General features: G+C 34.6%; 1 protein-coding gene across 10 annotated transcripts in view; it reads left to right on the top strand.

The window, feature by feature from the left end:
* The window catches only part of BLTP1 (bridge-like lipid transfer protein family member 1), a 217,450-nt gene that overhangs the window by 110,737 nt on the left and 89,497 nt on the right, over nt 1–17,216 (top strand). For all 10 annotated transcript variants that reach the window (XM_039479082.2, XM_074396938.1, XM_074396937.1 and 7 more), the window contains 9 exons: nt 3,800–3,951; nt 4,412–4,562; nt 4,736–4,888; nt 6,867–7,107; nt 8,297–8,439; nt 10,579–10,798; nt 11,244–11,402; nt 12,065–12,240; nt 14,715–14,890. In XM_039479082.2, the coding sequence (XP_039335016.2) occupies nt 3,800–3,951; nt 4,412–4,562; nt 4,736–4,888; nt 6,867–7,107; nt 8,297–8,439; nt 10,579–10,798; nt 11,244–11,402; nt 12,065–12,240; nt 14,715–14,890 (1,571 nt within the window). The remainder of the gene's footprint in view (nt 1–3,799; nt 3,952–4,411; nt 4,563–4,735; nt 4,889–6,866; nt 7,108–8,296; nt 8,440–10,578; nt 10,799–11,243; nt 11,403–12,064; nt 12,241–14,714; nt 14,891–17,216) is intronic.

The raw sequence follows: 17,216 nt of genomic DNA, 5'->3' as shown, positions 1-17,216 counted from the left end.
TGAACTTGTGTACACTGTTGGTGGGAATGTAGTTTAACCCCTGTGGAGAACAGTTGGAAGTTTCCGCAAAAACTAAAAATAGAGCTACCCACAATCCAGCAATCTCATTGCTAGGTACATACCCCAAAGAAGGAAATCAGTATATTGAAGAGATAGCTGCTCTTACATGTTTATTGTAGCACTGTTCACAATAACCAACATTTGGAAGCAACCATCAACAAACTCATGGATAAAGAGAACGTGGTCCATATACACAATGGATTACTATTCAGCCATAAAAAAGAATGAGGTTTTGTCATTTGCCACAAAATGAATAGAACCGGATGTCATTATATTCAGTGAATAAGCCAAGCACAGAAAGACAAACTTCACATGTTCTCACTTATTTGTGTGGGCTAAAAATGAAAACCCTTGAATTCGTGGAGATCGAGAATAGAAGCATAGTTACCAGAGGCTTGGAATGTTAGTATGTGTTGTGGAGCTGGAAGGTGGAGATGGTTAATGGTGCAAAAAATAGAAAGAGTAAGATGTATATGCTGGCACAAGGCGGTGATTATAGTAAAAAATTTAATTGCATATTTAAAAATAAGAGTATAATTGGTTTATTTGTAGCAAAGGATAATTGCTTCAGGTGATGGATACCCCATTTACCCTTATATGATTATTAAACATTGCATGCCTGTATCAAAATATCTCATGTAACCCATAAATATATACACCTATTATGTGTGAACAAAAATTAAAAATAATTAAAAATAAGTAAGTTACAAGTCTTTTAGGATAAATCTTCAATTTGTCTTTGAAGTTTCTAAATATATGACAACATTTTTATAAAGTATATATCAATTGATAGTGTTTTGACTTCTCATTTTTTATCAAGAAATTATGTAACAAGGCAATGTGGTGGTGTGACACGTTTAGGATTTGGAATAAAAAGAAAAAAACTTGTTTATACTCAAAAAAATTGAGCTTCTTACCTTCTTGCATTCTGCAGAGTGGTGGCTACACATTTCAAAAGTATTCCTACTTCTCAATACAGATTCAGAATAGTAGCATATTAAATAAGAACTTTAAACATAATCCATCGCATAAACAGAACCAATGACGAAAACCACATGATTATCTCAATAGGTGCAGAAAAGGCCTTTGACAAAAATCAACAGTCCTTCTTGCTAAAAATTCTCAATAAAGTAGGTATCGATGGAATGTATCTAAAAATAAGAGCTATTTATGACAAACCCACAGCCAATATCATACTGAAGTGGCAAAAACTGGAAACATTCCCTTTGAAAACTGGCACAAGACAAGGATGCCCTCTCTTACCACTTTTATTCAACATAGTATTAAAAATTCTGGCCAGGGCAGTCAGGCAAAAGAAAGAAATAAAGGGTATTCAATTAGGAAAAGAGAAAGTAAAATTGTCTCTGTTCGCAGACAACCTAATTATGTATTTTGAAGACCCCATCGTCTCAGTCCAAAATCTCCTTAAGCTGATAAGCAACTTCAGCAGAGTCTCAGGATACAAAATCAATGTGCAGCAATCACAAGCATTCCTATATACCAATAACAGACAGAGAACCAAATCATGAGTGAACTCCCATTCACAGTGGCTACAAAGAGAATAAAATACCTAGGAATACGACTTATCAGGGATGTGAAGGACCTCTTCAAGGACAACTACAAACAACTGCTCAAGTAAATAAGAGGGGACACAAACAAATGGAAAAACATTCCATGCTTGTGGTTAGGAAGAATCAGTAATGTGAAAATGGCCATACTGCCCAAAGTAATTTATAGATTCAATGCTATCCCCATCAAGCTACCACTGACTTTCTTCACAGAATTGGAAAAAATTACTTTAACTTCCCTGTGGAACTGAAAAAGAGTCTGTATAGCCAAAACAATCCTAAGCAAAAAGAACAAAGCTGGAGGCATCATGCTACCTGACTTCAAACTATATTATAAGGCTACAGTAACAAAAACAGCATGGTACTGGTACCAAAACAGATATATAGACCAATGGAACAGAATAGAGGTCTCTAAAATAATGTCACACATCTACAACGATCTGATCTCTGACAAACCTGACAAAAACAAGCAATGGGGAAAGGATTCCCTATTTAATAAATGGTGTTGGGAAAACTGGCTAGCCATATGAAGAAGCTGAAACTGCATCCCTTCCTTATACCTTATACAAAAATTAACTCAGTTTGGATTGAAGACTTAAACTTAAGACCTAAAATCATAAAAAATAAAACCCTAGAAGAAAACCTAGGCAATACCATTCAGGACGTAGGCATGGGCAAACACTACATGACTAAAACACCAAAGCAATGGCAACAAAAGCTGAAATAGACATGGAATCTAATTAAAGAGCTCTGCACAGCAACAGAAACTAACATCAGAGTGAAAAAGCAATCTAGAGAATGGGAGAAAATTTTTGCAATCTATCCATCTGACAAAGGGCTAATATCCAGAATCTACAAAGAACTTGAACAGATTTACAAGAAACACACACACATATCAAAAGTGAGCAAAGTTCACTTCTCAAATAAAGGCATTTATGCGCCAACAAACATGAAAAAAAGCTCATCATCATTGGTCATTAGAGAAATGGAAATCAAAACTACAATGAGATACCATCACGTGCCAGTTAAAATGCTGACCATTAAAAAGTCAGGAAATAACAGATGCTGGAGAGGATATGGAGAAACAGGAACACTTTTACCTTGTTGGTGGGACTATAAATTAGTTCAACCATTGTGGAAGACAGTGTGGTGATTTCTCAAGGATCTAGAACTAGAAATACCATTTGATCCCCAGTCCCATTACTGAGTATATACCCAAAGGATTATAAATCATTCTACTATAAAGACACATGCACATGTATCTTTATTGTGGCAATGTTCACAATAGCAAAGACTTGGAACCAACCCAAATGCCCATCAATGATAGACTGAATAAAGAAAATGTGGCACATATACACCATGAAATACTATGCAGCCATCAAAAAGGATGAGTTCATGTCCTTTCCAGGAACATGGATGAATCTGGAAACCATCATTCTCAGCAAACTAATATAAAAACAGAAAACGAAACACTGCATGTTCTCACTCATAAGTGAGAGTTGAACAATGAGAACACACGGACACAGGGAGGGGAACATCACACAGCAGGGCCTGTTGTGGGGTTAGGGGGCTGGGAAGGGGATAGCATTAGGAGAAATACCTAATGTAGATGACAGGTTGATGGGTGCAGCAAACCACCATGGCACCCATGTACCTATGTAATAAACCACATTCTGCACATGTATACCAAAATTTAAAGTATAATAAAAAATAAATAAAAAATAAAATTTTGAAGTGTTATTTATTTGAACATGCTCTACATTAGTATTTTTTATTGCACCTTATTTGGAAGTTGAAATATTCTAGTAAAATGGAATGGAAAGCAGATTACAGTGGGAAGCAGAAGTCCTTAGTTCTGTTACCTGTGTTCCAATTTAATAGTTATCGAAGCCCCGGGAAATTGCAGATCTTTCTCTCACTGTCTTTACCTTGACGAATTAACACTCAAGATACCTTAACAAATGTGATTAAATGAAGTGATCAATTGAAGCCTTTTAGTTCTTAGATCTTTGATTCTGCTGAGCAAGCTTTACATTACCTGTTTGATGTAAGGGTATTAATCTGTAGAACTTGATTTGATGAAAAGGTGTTACACTTAAAGCATTAGCCTCTGTGTTAGTGGTTTTAAGGTGCTGTATGCCAGTAAGTTTTTGGCATTCTATTTTATACAGGATGAAGGAGTAGAATCTGATGATTTGAAAAAAGATCTCCCTCTGATGCCTCCTCCTCCAGATTCTTGTAGCATGAAGTTGACCATTAAAGAAATTTGGTTTAGTTTTGCAGCTCCCACCAATGTGAGATCTCACACGCATGTATTTTCTAGGTAAAGAGTCTTTAAAATACAGTATTATCCCTTGATATTTCTTTATTTAAAATAGCATGCAATTCTGTTTTATATTTTTTTAAATTACTTTTCTGGTATGTATAGTATTAAGGTTGCTACTTTTTCATCATTTTTACTTCATATGTTCTGTAGACATTATTCTCACCTTGTTTGACCCAATTTCTTTCATAGTACTTTAGTTTTATTTTTACATGTTCTCCTTCCTTAGAAATGTTTACTCTTTTTATCTCTGACAGGCTTGTTTTTTCTTTCTTTTCTATTGTCCTTTGTTTTGTTATTTTTACATCTCTTGTTTATGTTTCATCATTTATCAGTGCTCAAAAAGATAAGAAAGTAATTCTGTCTGAGTAAAACATCCACCAAGCACAGTAGGTGTGGGAGATTATTTGAAATACAAATTTTGACCCTTGTTTTTATAATTTTTTATTTATGTTAAAAGGCAGCTGAACCTTTTAAGCACTGCAACGCCAGCTGTTGGTGCATGGCTTGTTCCTATTGACCAACTCAAGTCATCCTTAAACAAATTGGAAACTGAGGGAACCTTGAGAATTTGTGCTGTTATGGGATGCATAATGACAGAAGCATTAGAGGTATGTCTTTAAATAATGTTAGGTATACAAACTTCAGTATTGAAAATGACCCCTTATTGTTAATTGCTGTTGGAAAATACCAGACTTACAAGTTATTAATTACTGAATTATCTTTTATTTGTAGGCTCTTTCATACCTATCACTCTAAATCTATTGTTGTTGTTTGATTTTAGAATAAAAGTGTACATTTTCCTCTAAGAAGTAAATACAACAGACTTACAAAAGTCGCTCGTTTTCTCCAAGAAAATCCTTCATGTTTACTATGTAATATACTACACCACTATCTGCACCAGGCAAATTACTCCATCATTGATGATGCTACAATGGTAAGTTACTGAAACTACATTAGTTTGAAGGAGGCTTCAATTCTGTTGGTGGACCACTGATAGATACACAGGGTTTAAGATGTATGTGGGAATGGTTAGAAATACAGCTCTAAGGGCTGGGCCTGGTGTTTCATGCCTGTAATCCCAGCACTTTGGGAGGCCAAGGTGGGTAGATCACCTGAGGCCAAGAGTTCAAGGCCAGTGTGGCCAACATGACAAAACCCTGTCTCTACTAAAAATACAAAAAATTAGCCAGGCATGGTGGTGGGCACCTGCAATCCCATCTACTAGGGAAGCTGAGGCAGGAGAATCTCTTGAACCTGGGAGGTAGAGGCTGTGGTGGGCCTAGATTGCACCATTGTATTCCAGGTTGGGCAACAAGAGCGAAACTCTGTATCAAAAAAAAAAAAAAGACACTTCTATAGACAAGAGTGTGTTCAGATTCATGATCTGGGAGTTGCCAGCATAAAGGTGCTAGCAGAAGCTGCAGACATGGATGAGATTTCTAGGAATGCTATGTTGAGTAAGAAACTACTCAGGGATGGAATCCTGAAGAATGCCAAAATTAAAGGGGATGTAGGTGGTTGGAAAGGGGTACACAGTGATGAAAAGGGAAAGAAAGAGGTAGGAGAACCAGGAAAGAGTGCTGTCATGGAAGCTAATGTTATAAAGAGTTTTTAGGCAAGCCAATAATTACCAGAGCCAAATTTCACATATAGTTTGATGAAACAGGGACCAATTGACGATTGAGGGGAGAATATATTATTGCACAAAATAAATACAATCCATGTCTGCCTCTAGAAAAGCAAATAACATATCATGATTAGAGTTTTAGAACTTTTAGGGTCTCTCTTCTCTTCAAGCTGCTGGCCAATAGGGCATACACAAGAATCTTTAGTCAAATTAGGGACCAATGTATCAGTATTGTTAATTGCCAGTCAAGCCATTGGTCAGGCAAGTCAAGAATCTCTAATAAGTGTTGGATATGAAAAAGACACTTAGACCTAAGGCTGGCGTAGTACTTTTTACTCCCTCCCTATGAATTGAAGACTAGGAAATCTACAGATTAAGCCTAACTTGCCTGTGTAGTTATAGGTAGAGAAGCATGAACAGAGAGAATGGCAGGTGTTCCTCATGGGTGGATGCTCTGCCAGATGTGCTTTCCATGTAAGAGGAAGAGGCACGACATGCTCCAGTACGAGGCTAGGAATGAAAGGACAGGCTAATGGTATTGGTGTTCCTCAGATAGTAAACGGGGTGATTCCTGCCCGCTAGTAAATGGTGCTCTTCAATCAAATCAGCCATTTATCCTAAAATGAGGAATAGTAGGAAATAGGATGGAGAGGAGTTAGAGATTTTCTCTTTAGGCTAAGGCAAGGTAATTAGACTAAGGTAATAGGAAAAGAGCCAAAAGTTTCTTACAATTATCACCATGTGAAATAAAGTATATTTTAAACTATATAATTATTACTGATAATGCAGTTAACTTTCAAGGCAGTTACAAATTCATCTACGTCTAGCATACTACGTAAGTTATAGTAATTTATTTTTTTAATGTTAAAATGGTTATAGTTACCAAGTCTTTGCAGGAAATAATTGTACTTCCTCTTTGCTTATTGAATATTCCAAGTAGCTCAAAATACATTTTGATTTTTCATTTGGGCAAAAAATGTAGATTGAATGCTTCTTAAGGAAAACTCCAATTTTGCATCCCACATCTAGTGTCATATTGACCTATGCTATTGTGTTGTTTTATTACAGAAAGATGAAATGTTGTGTCTAGAGATTAGATTCTATATTCTACTGATAACTGAAATCCTGACTCTCTTGGACAACTTTGGACAAATTACTTAACATCTAAGTTTTAGTTTCTTTATCTTTAAATGGAGATTATGAGATTTGAATAAATATATGCAAAACAAATAATAACTGTTGTTATTACATTAGATTATTTATAATCACATCATTGTTGTTACAGAGTGATGGACTTCCTGCTTTGGTAACTTTGAAGAAAGGTTTAGTTGCACTGGCAAGGCAGTGGATGAAGTTTATTGTGGTGACACCAGCCTTTAAAGGAGTTAGCTTACATAGACCAGCTCAGCCTCTGAAACCTCAAATAGCTATGGACCATGAACATGAAGATGGACTTGGATTGGACAATGGGGGTGGTCTTCAAAGTGATACTAGTGCTGATGGCGCAGAATTCGAGTTTGATGCAGGTAGTTTTGTAAGCCTCTATTGAGTGCTTTCTTGCACTTCACAATTAGGGTATTTTCTTACTCAACAAAATTACTGTAGTTTTTTTTTTGCTTAGATATTATGCATCTTCTATTGATAAGTTAATATACCTCTTTAAAAATGTCGACACCCTTTCTTTTTCCTCACAGTTATTAATAAATTACTAATAGGAGATTTTAGATATTACATACTTGTTAACATGCTACTTATGATAATTTTAGTAATTTGTGTCCCAAAGTAGAAAATGTCATGGCTTAAATGTACAAGGATGATTTTTATTGGCCAAATACGTGGTAATGATTAGGAGTCTTCATACTGACTTGATTTTATAAGTTTAATTTTGTGAAATACAGTAGACTTCTCCTAATCTATTCAGGACAAAAGTATCTTAATATATGTAGAGTTTTTTGAATGAAACACATAAACCTCTATTTAAAATTTTTATTTGTCATCTTCCCTATGCCACATTATTTTCCAGGGGCCTTTGTCTTTTTACCTGATGCCTGCTTGATCCTGGGTTTATGTAAATTTGTGGGCCTGCACTCAGCCTACAGTTTTGTCAACACAATGGTCATGTCAGAACAGATATGCATTTATGAAATGTACATGCATACCTTAATGCTTTGCCAAACGTTAATTTTTATTATGACCTATAATATTGACTGAAAATGCATGTTATGATGGTTTTGAAAAAAATATTGAAAGAATAGTCTTAAAATTAGAGATTTTAGAACACTGATATGTAAAACTTTGCCAAGCTTAGGTTTAAAAATAACATGATATTTAACAAATGGGTTATGAGGAATAGTGTAGATTTTATTTATTGTTTATTTTGAAAAATTTCAAATCTACACAAAAGCTGGAAAACCAGTCCACTGAATATCCCTTCCCTTCCCATTGTCTGCAAATCCCTCTGTTAATCTATGAGCAGTCTGCTTTCTTGAGCTTAATTGAATTGAATTTTGGTCTGGGTATCGAGTATGTGAAAGACTGAATAAAAGCCATTTGTTCCTTTCTTGAAACTGAGTGATAGTATCGGGGGAGGAATAACAAATATTTGTCAAGGAATATGAAAGTTGAATGTTGTTATGTAACTGGAAACATTGGGGCTGATGTTTCAAGAAAATATCTGATAATCTATTACTCATTTATTCTTTTGAACTGTTACAGCCACAGTCAGTGAGCACACAATGCTATTAGAAGGAACAGCTAACCGGCCCCCACCTGGTAGCTCTGGACCTGTAACTGGAGCTGAGATAATGAGGAAACTTTCTAAAACTCATACCCATAGTGACTCTGCATTAAAAATAAAGGTATATTATTGCAATTTTTTGGTTAGAGCTATTTAGACTTAACAGGGAAAGACTTAAATCTCAAATTTAAATGTTAGATGTCTACCCTCAATATTCAGATAGCACTTTTGTGTCGAAATTTACTTGATTTGTAATTTCAGTCTAAATATTTCTTTGAAAATTATATCATCAGTAACTGCTGTTGATTAAGAACCACTATAACTACTAAGCTTTAGGACTGTCTTCAGTTTATTGAATACTCTATTCAATAAAATCCAAAATTGAAAATGTTGATAATCTTATAATTATCAGTTTTAATGAGAAGACTTTTAGACAGTGCATGATCATTAGGTGGTTTCGGTTAGACTATTTTATGGTTTAAATTTTTTTGGTTTTACGAATTTAATAGATGCTTGATAAGAGACATATATAGCAAAGTAGTTAGACTGCCACCTTGGAAGCGAGACTGCCTTGGTTTGAAACCTGCCCCTGCCACTTAGTTGCTCTGTAACTGAACAAGTTTTAACTGTATGTTAACTGAATGTTTTAACTGTATATCAGTTTCCTTGGTGTAAGATGGAGATTATAATAGTAACCTTCTGAAGAGGGTTGTTGTGAGAAATAACTAATTCATGAAAAATGCTTAGAACAATATCTGACCCTTGATAAATTATTTATTGGTGGTAGTTATTCATTTTTTGCTAGTTCACCTTTCTGAGCACTAAAAAAGTTAAAATTTTAACTTTCTGGCCAGGCGCGGTGGCTCATGCCTGTAATCCCAGGCATGTTAGAGCAAACCGAAGTTTAAAGGAGGATTGCCTTACATCACTTGAGCTCAGACCTCTGAACCCTGCGTTTCACTCCTGATGTCCTCTTTTTGAGACACTAATTTTTTAAATACTTATTAGCTCTGAAATGTATTGCAGATTTTGATTGCAGACAGTATTCCCAGGGTGAAATTAAACCAACTATAGGCCTTTTTCTTGGGATGATTTTCTAGTCTTAAGGTTTGCGACATTATAAACTTGAGTACATTTGTTGTACATAATTGATATTCCAAATTGTATGTATGGGAGGGAGAGGTGTTTTAAGCTGTAGGCTTTTCTTTCTGCTGCATTTATAGAGATTTAGCTTTAATATTTTTAGAGATGTAAAACATTCTGCTTTCTTAGTCTGGCTTAGTCTGAAACATTTTTATTCAATAAAGATTTTAATTAAAAGTTGAATTTGTGTGTGTGTGTGTGTGTGTAGCAGCAGTAGTAATAGTAGAAGCAGCAAGTTTTTCTAGGGAATATTTTGTGTAGGGGATATTGTGTCTAGGTATCAGTTTGCTGGTTCAGTAAATAAGCAGTGATATAAATATTTCAAGCTACTGTTTTTCTTTGCTACCCATATGAATGTTCTTTGGCACTTCCACAAATACCCAATGTATAACTTTCTGAAATTTCAATATTCTATTTACTGCTCCTTCGGTAAGGATAGTGCTTCATTTCCACCCTCTGTTTGATATACTGTGCTATGTGGTTTTATGTCTTGTCACCAGACTCCCTCATCAGATTAAGAAGGGAATTAATGGCCAGGTGCGGTGGCTCACACCTGTAATTCCAGCACTTTGGGAGGCTGAGGCTGGCAGATCACGAGGTCAGAAGTTCGAGACCAGCCTGGCCAACATAGTGAAACCCTGTATCTACTTAAAATACAAAAAAATTAGCCGGGCATGGTGGCAGGTGTCTGTAATTCCAGCTACTTAGGAGACCGAGGCAGGAGAATCGCTTGAGCCCAGGAGGCAGAGGTTGCAGTGAGCCGAGATTGTACCATTGCACTCCAGCCCAGGGGACAATGTGAGATTCCATCTCAAAAAAAAACAAAAAACAAAAATAAAGGGAATTAATGATCCATGGTTAAAGTAAGTGAATGTGCTTCATTATAATATTCATAATAAAAGTGGCCCATTGTCTTATACTATAGAGTTATAAAGCATTTTTACATGCATTTAAGGATGTATGTAAAAAGGATTCACCACAATCCTAGTAGACATGATCAGTTTGGTATTAATGTGCAAAATAGCTAACAGTTATAGCAACAGTAATAGTAATAGTAGTTGTAGTTATCAGCAGTCATTTTTATATACATAATAACCCTAAGTTACACTTTCTGTAGGGAATTCATCCATATCATTCTCTGAGCTATACCAGTGGAGATACTGCCACTGATTCTCCAGTGCATGTTGGACGTGCTGGGATGCCAGTAAAGGAGAGTCCAAGGAAGGAGAGTCTACTCAGCTACCTGACCGGAAGCTTCCCAAGCTTGCACAACCTCCTGGAAGGGACTCCTCAGAGAAGCAGTGCTGCTGTGAAAAGTAGTTCCCTAACGAGAACAGGTACATCCTCTAGATTTGACAATTACATGTTTGTATTTATGGGGGAATTGAATTGAAACAGGACTTAAGTTTAGTTAGATATATACTTTGGCAGTACAACTAATCTCACATATTATATCTTATCTTTGAGAAAATATTTTAGAAATCCATTGTTCTGTTTGTAACTTTTTGGAGTCTTCATGCCCTTACTTTGCATTTTTAAATTGCAGCACTGACTAATGTCAATGTATGCGTCTAGACCAGCAACGTAGAATTTTTCCCTATTATAATAAAAATAAGCTTTTTATTAATGCAGTAATATCCAAATGCCAACATTATGCAGTGAGAATTTAAAACCATCTGCAAACATATATTTTAACCTGGCGTTTCAAACATAGTTATGTAAATTAAATTTTTTGGGGGCTCCTTAGTATATAAATAATACTAAGAAACATTTTATTTTCAGGAAATACAGTAGCCACTGATATGTTATCTGAACATCCCTTGCTATCTGAACCATCATCTGTGAGTTTCTATAACTGGATGTCAAATGCTGTGGGTAATCGAGGAAGTGTAGTACAAGAATCTCCTGTTACAAAATCAGGACACAATAGTCTTCCAACAGGTATTGAGTTACCACATTATGTTGCTTAACTGTCTAAGGGGAAAGTATAGCAAAATCTTATTTTTCAGAGGATGGGTTAAAAATCTCAAGTACATTCGGTTGAAATTGTTCCATTTATGAATGCCTTTATAATATTGTAATTGAGAGAGTAGTAAGTAGTCACTCAGTGTTCTTGTTGAAAGGTAATTAAGTCAAATATGAGATTGTGTATAAGGAGTTTAAAGCTTTCTTTTAATGTGGCTGGTTTAATTTTCAAAACATCAAAAGGTGGTAAACAAAAAACTGAAAAGTATAATTAAACATCATATACTTAACGTTACAGAAAAAAGTTTTAGTTTATCTAGATCCCTCAGAGACATAATAACTATCATTCTAAACCTTTTAGTTACTTAACAAACACATAATTAAATGCAAAAGAGTAGGTATGTGTAAGGATACATAAGGAGGACATGTCTTCTGAAAAGTTAATTTCATTTTCCACGAATAAATCGTGTGTATAAAATAAACTGAAAGTACGAATTACTTTTTTTCCTTTCAGTTTAAACAGTCTAGAATGGTACTACTTTACAGGCTTCAAAATTTCTATATGCCTTACTATATGTCTTTATGTGTTTCTATTTCCCAATAATTTACATTTTATTCTTAAAAATTTACTCCTTTAGGTGTTGCACCCAATCTTCCTACAATACCCTCAGCCTCGGATTTCAACACTGTTTTGTCTAGTGACCAAAATACTTTAGATGGCACACATTCTCAGCATAGCACCAGTCAGGATGATGTGGCAGGTGTAGAAGAAGCAAATCAAGGGTTTCCTGCTGTTCAGCTTGCTGATGCACAGGTGAGCCAGCCTGGTTTTTTTTTCATAATTATAATAATATCTCATTAGGCAGTGCTTAGCAACTGGAACCATCCAGTAGTATGCATCTTGGAATTCCAGTGAGGATATTCCATACCCATCTGCCCACACCCTCCATGCAAAACAAGAGGAGCCTTTGAAAAATACATGGGTTAATTATAAATGCAAATTAAGTATCTATATGTAGTAATTAAATAGAAGAGTCTCATGTAGCAACCTTTTTGTCATTTGTAACAAATTGGCTAAGCAACATGAATAGAAAGTTTAATTATACCCTATGGTTTTTAGTGCCACCTTAAGACCTTTTTGAGCGAGAAGTGGGAGGCATTGATTTCAGAGAAGAGGAATAAAATAACTAAAACTATAGATGTAGAAATATTATATGAGTAGCAGCTGTATTAAATTGATTGAAATAGAGAAACTAGTGGTGAAAAGATGATTTTTTTTTTGAGACAGAGTCTTGCTGTGTCACCAGCCTGGAGTGCAGTGGCGTGATCTCGGCTCACTGCAACCTCTGCCTCCCAGGTGCAAGTGATTCTCCTGCCTCAGTCTCCCAAGCAGCTGGGATTACAGTCACACACCACCATGCCCAGCTAATTTTTTGTGTTTTTGTATTTTTAGTAGAGATGGGGTTTCACCATGTTGGCCAGGATGGTCTCGATCTCTGGACCTGGAGATCCTTCCGGCTCCGTCTCCCAAAATGCCAGGATTACAAGTGTGAGCCACCATGTCTGGCGAAAAGATGAATTATTGAAATAGTTCACCCAGTGGTAGTGAGATTCTAAGCTTAGATGTTTATGGCTTTGAAAAGGCAAATGAAGATATTGTGAAGGTCTTATTTAATTGATTAAATATGGAGAATAAGGAGTGAAATCCTTTAAAACAACTTTTTAGTTTGAGCGGCCAGAAGACAAGTGTGAGAGTGGGACATGGGTGAGAGGACGCATCATTTTTTCATGATAAAGGGATCTTGAGCATATTTACATACTGCTGTCCCTGAATATCTAAGGGATTGTTTTCAGGACCAACCTCCTGTCCACCCTCTGATCCGCCACCCAGGATACCAAGATCTGTGGTATGCTTAAGTCCCTTATGTAAAATGGCATATATTTGCATACAACATACATACATGCTTGTGTATTTGTTAAATCTTCTCTAGATTACTTATAATACATAATGCAATGTAAATACTACGTCAATAATTGTTATACTGTATTGGTATTTTATTTGTATTTTTAAATTGTTACATTGTTATATGTTATTGGTTTTTTACTCCGTAGTATTTTCAATCTACAATTGGTTAAATCCTTGGATGCAAAAGCCTTGGATATGGAGGGCCAACTGTACTTGAGAAATTAGGAAGCTCATGATCAAAAATAGATGAAAGAAGGGTTAGCAGATGGAGCAAGATTAGTAGAAAAATGAGAAGTATTGGAATTTAGAGTCAGTTAAATAGAGAGCTATCTTCCCAAGCACACACACAAAAAAATGAGGTGACCTAGGACAATGGGAAATTTAGGATTGGCTCTCATTGTGTAAATGTCACTTGTCTATTTAGATGAGGATTTTTTAAGCTTCAGGAAAAGATCACTAAGGTAGAATGCGTAGTGAAAGAGTTCGAAGGCAGCTGAGAAAGCACTGGATAGCACCTGTATTTAGGATGTGAAAGCAGGAAAAGGAACCATGTGGCAGAGGATGAGTAGTCAGAGTGATTTTAGTGCTCTGGCATTGAATGCATGTAGTTCTTTCTGTTCCAGTTAGTGCTTAGTGTCCGAAATCCAGTTAATTAGAGATTAAACCAGAATAATGTATTTCCATCAGCATGTGTGATACTTAAAACGTAAAGAAGTTCTTTGAAAATAAATATTAAGCCACTTGGCTTTCCTATAATGTTAAAATAATTAATTAATTAATTAATTTTTAAAAATTTAAAAAACTTTAAAAAAATTAAAAAAAATAAAAAAGAAAATAAATGTTAAATGACTTTTATAACCAAGTGCCTCCATTTAAAAATAGGTCAGATATTTGTAACATTTGTAATGTTGTATTAACACAGGAAGTTGAAAAATCAACTTTGTAAACCTAATATATACTTTTTTTTTGTAAATGGAAACATAATAGAAATTCATGCCTGTTTTAAAAGCAAGAGGTAGAATGATTTAACTAATTCATAATTTTATTTTCTTTGTACTTTCAGACACTCAGGTAGGATCAAGGAATCTGTGTCCTTATTTATTAATATTAATTTGAAGATGAGTGGCCTATAATTGTTACTAAAAATATTAAATTTTAAGTAAAATTAGTGCCAATTATACGAGACAGTTTTTTGCTTCACACTATGATAATAATATGTACTCAGGTAGGGTAAGAAATAAAAGCTACATTTTTCTATATGTAATTCCTACAGTAGATGATAAAATATAAATAGAGCTAATATGACTGTTTATGTCTTTTAGGTTGTTTTCAAACCTCTTCTGAGTCATACAGGGATCCAGTCACAGGATACAATGCCACTATGCTACCGAATGTACTTTGGAGAACACCTTTCATTTTCTGGGACTTTGGACTGCCTCAGAGCAGATATTGTGGATTCAGACACAGCCAAAGAGAGAAAAGGCAAAAGAGCAAGAAGGTATCTTTTGCATTTTTGTGTATAATTTTGTTCAAGAATTATAATACTTGTTTGTTTTTTAACATTACTTTCTTATAATCCAAATGAGAAAGTAATTTTAATGTTAATAAGAAGATAATTACCTTTTTGTAAAAGTAGTAGCCACATTTTCTTAATAACTAATTGCATTTATCAACAGAGTATGAGGCCTATTTTTAGGCATATTTTTGAACCATGTTAACATATAGATGAGGGTCATATATATTGCTATATATAGCACTTACCATTTATTTATTGGCTTTTGCAATAGTGGAATTTTTATGATCTTAGGGGTTCTGAATTGACTCGTGTCAGGTAGTATTTTGTATTAGAAACAGGTGGAATTCCTATTGAGAGTCTAGCCATCAGAAGCAAATAGAAATGTAGCATGGTGAAAGTTAAGAACCATCTTTTGCTGTTATTTTATATTGCCATGGTTGGTTCTTCAGTTTCTTTAGTGTTTACGTAGGAAATAATATACTCACTAATTGGATCTGAGTACTATTTTGAGAACTTGGAATTTTAGTTTGAGTGGGACTTAAATAGATAGGAATAGAAGAATATAGAGATAAATGGCACTTATGACAAGAGGTTTCTGTAGTATTGTTTCTTTCATCCTTTTTGTGTTTTTGCAAGATGGTAAATTAAAATACTTGTGTCTGATATATAGCTAAGTAAAACTTATTTTTCATTTGAAATATTTCTATTTAAATTTTACATAATTTAACAAAAGTTCCTGCTTTTCACAATAATCTTTTACCATAACAATGACCATGCAAGCTGAAGCTGCAAAGCAGTTTTAATAATCAGTGGAAAAAATTACTTTTGTGACCTTGACAATATCAAAACATTAAAAATATAATTACTATTTATTATAAATAGTGAAATAAAAAAGTAAAACTAGTATTTAGTACATTGTAATTTAAAATGTAAGAAACACTGAGAATTAAACTATTTTATTTCTTTTTAAAAACATATCAAAGGGTAGTTTGAACACTCCTGTCCTGATCACTTATAATGCAGAACAAGCAGCTTTTGTGTGCCTTGGCAAAATGTCTTACTCCTTTGTATATAAGGATCAGTTTTCAACATTTTATTCTTTGCACTTCCAGTGTCATGAAATAATCTTTGATTTGCTTTTATTATGCAGTTTTTTGTCAGCCTCACTTCCTCTGGGATATCTTCATCCTTTTTGTCACGGTCACTTTCCTCTTTATGTCAATAATTTTGCCTCCACTGAGTTTTTCTGGCTGACATTTAGAGTGTCTCAAACAATGGAAGTAACAACATTTCCATGGTCAGCTGTTTCTTCTGTAACATCATTCAATTGATTTTCCCTACCAGTATCTTTGTTTTTACTTTCTTTGCTGCATTTTCATCTTTGTTGTCCAATTTCCTCATTTGATTATTCATTTTTGGAAAATGTTATGGGGATTTATTACAGAGAGAGAGAGACAAGGAGGCAGCACAAGTAACTACATGCCATGCTTTCTGTGCATGCACTGAACAACAGATATGCTTCAACTAATCACTATCATTGACACATTTTGAAGTGATGTGATTAGTCAGCGATCACGAAGCACATCTGTTGTTTTGTACTGAGTTGTGGGCTGAAGAACTAGTAGTAAGTTTGTACTTTATGTAGTTTTCACAGTAAATCTTTGTTACAAATTTGTATCACATTAGGAGACTTGTTATTTAAGTAAACCATTTACAAGTAAAAAATTTATAAAAAATTAAGTAACTAAAATTTTAAAGTATTGGAGCCATCAAATCCAGACCCAAAACATTAGCACTTACACACACTCTAGGGTTAAAATATCTGAGCTAAACTTGTATTTCTATTTGCGAAAGCCAGCTTTCATACAAATATATGCATTCATATATAAATATTTATATATATACACACATACAGTATATAACTTTTCAAATATCTAACTAGGGTATATATAATTCAATTAGATATAATTTATTTGTAGTAGGTTGTATATAAACATATAGATTATATAAATAAAATTATAATTGTAGCCTATTATTGGCCTAGTGAATGCCATATAATACTGCCACAGACTAGACCTTCATTTGAACACACAGGTCTTTTTATGTTCCTAGAGAGATTATTTGAGTGATTCTCTGAATTTTATTGCCCTTGGTCTAGCTGAACTTGACATTCCTTTTAATTTTTCTACTACCACACCAGCTCCAAATGCTCCACATTCTTACAGCTAAGTCATGATTAGCTTTTATTTCTCGGATCTCCTGTAATTCCATCTTAAGCTCTTATTTATTTGGAGAGCATCACCACAAT

Source organism: Saimiri boliviensis, chromosome 3 (genome assembly GCF_048565385.1).
Source record: "Saimiri boliviensis isolate mSaiBol1 chromosome 3, mSaiBol1.pri, whole genome shotgun sequence".
Lineage (NCBI taxonomy): Eukaryota > Metazoa > Chordata > Mammalia > Primates > Cebidae > Saimiri > Saimiri boliviensis.
The sequence above is the reverse complement of the archived record's forward strand: the minus strand, read 5'-3'. Positions and strand labels throughout refer to the sequence as shown.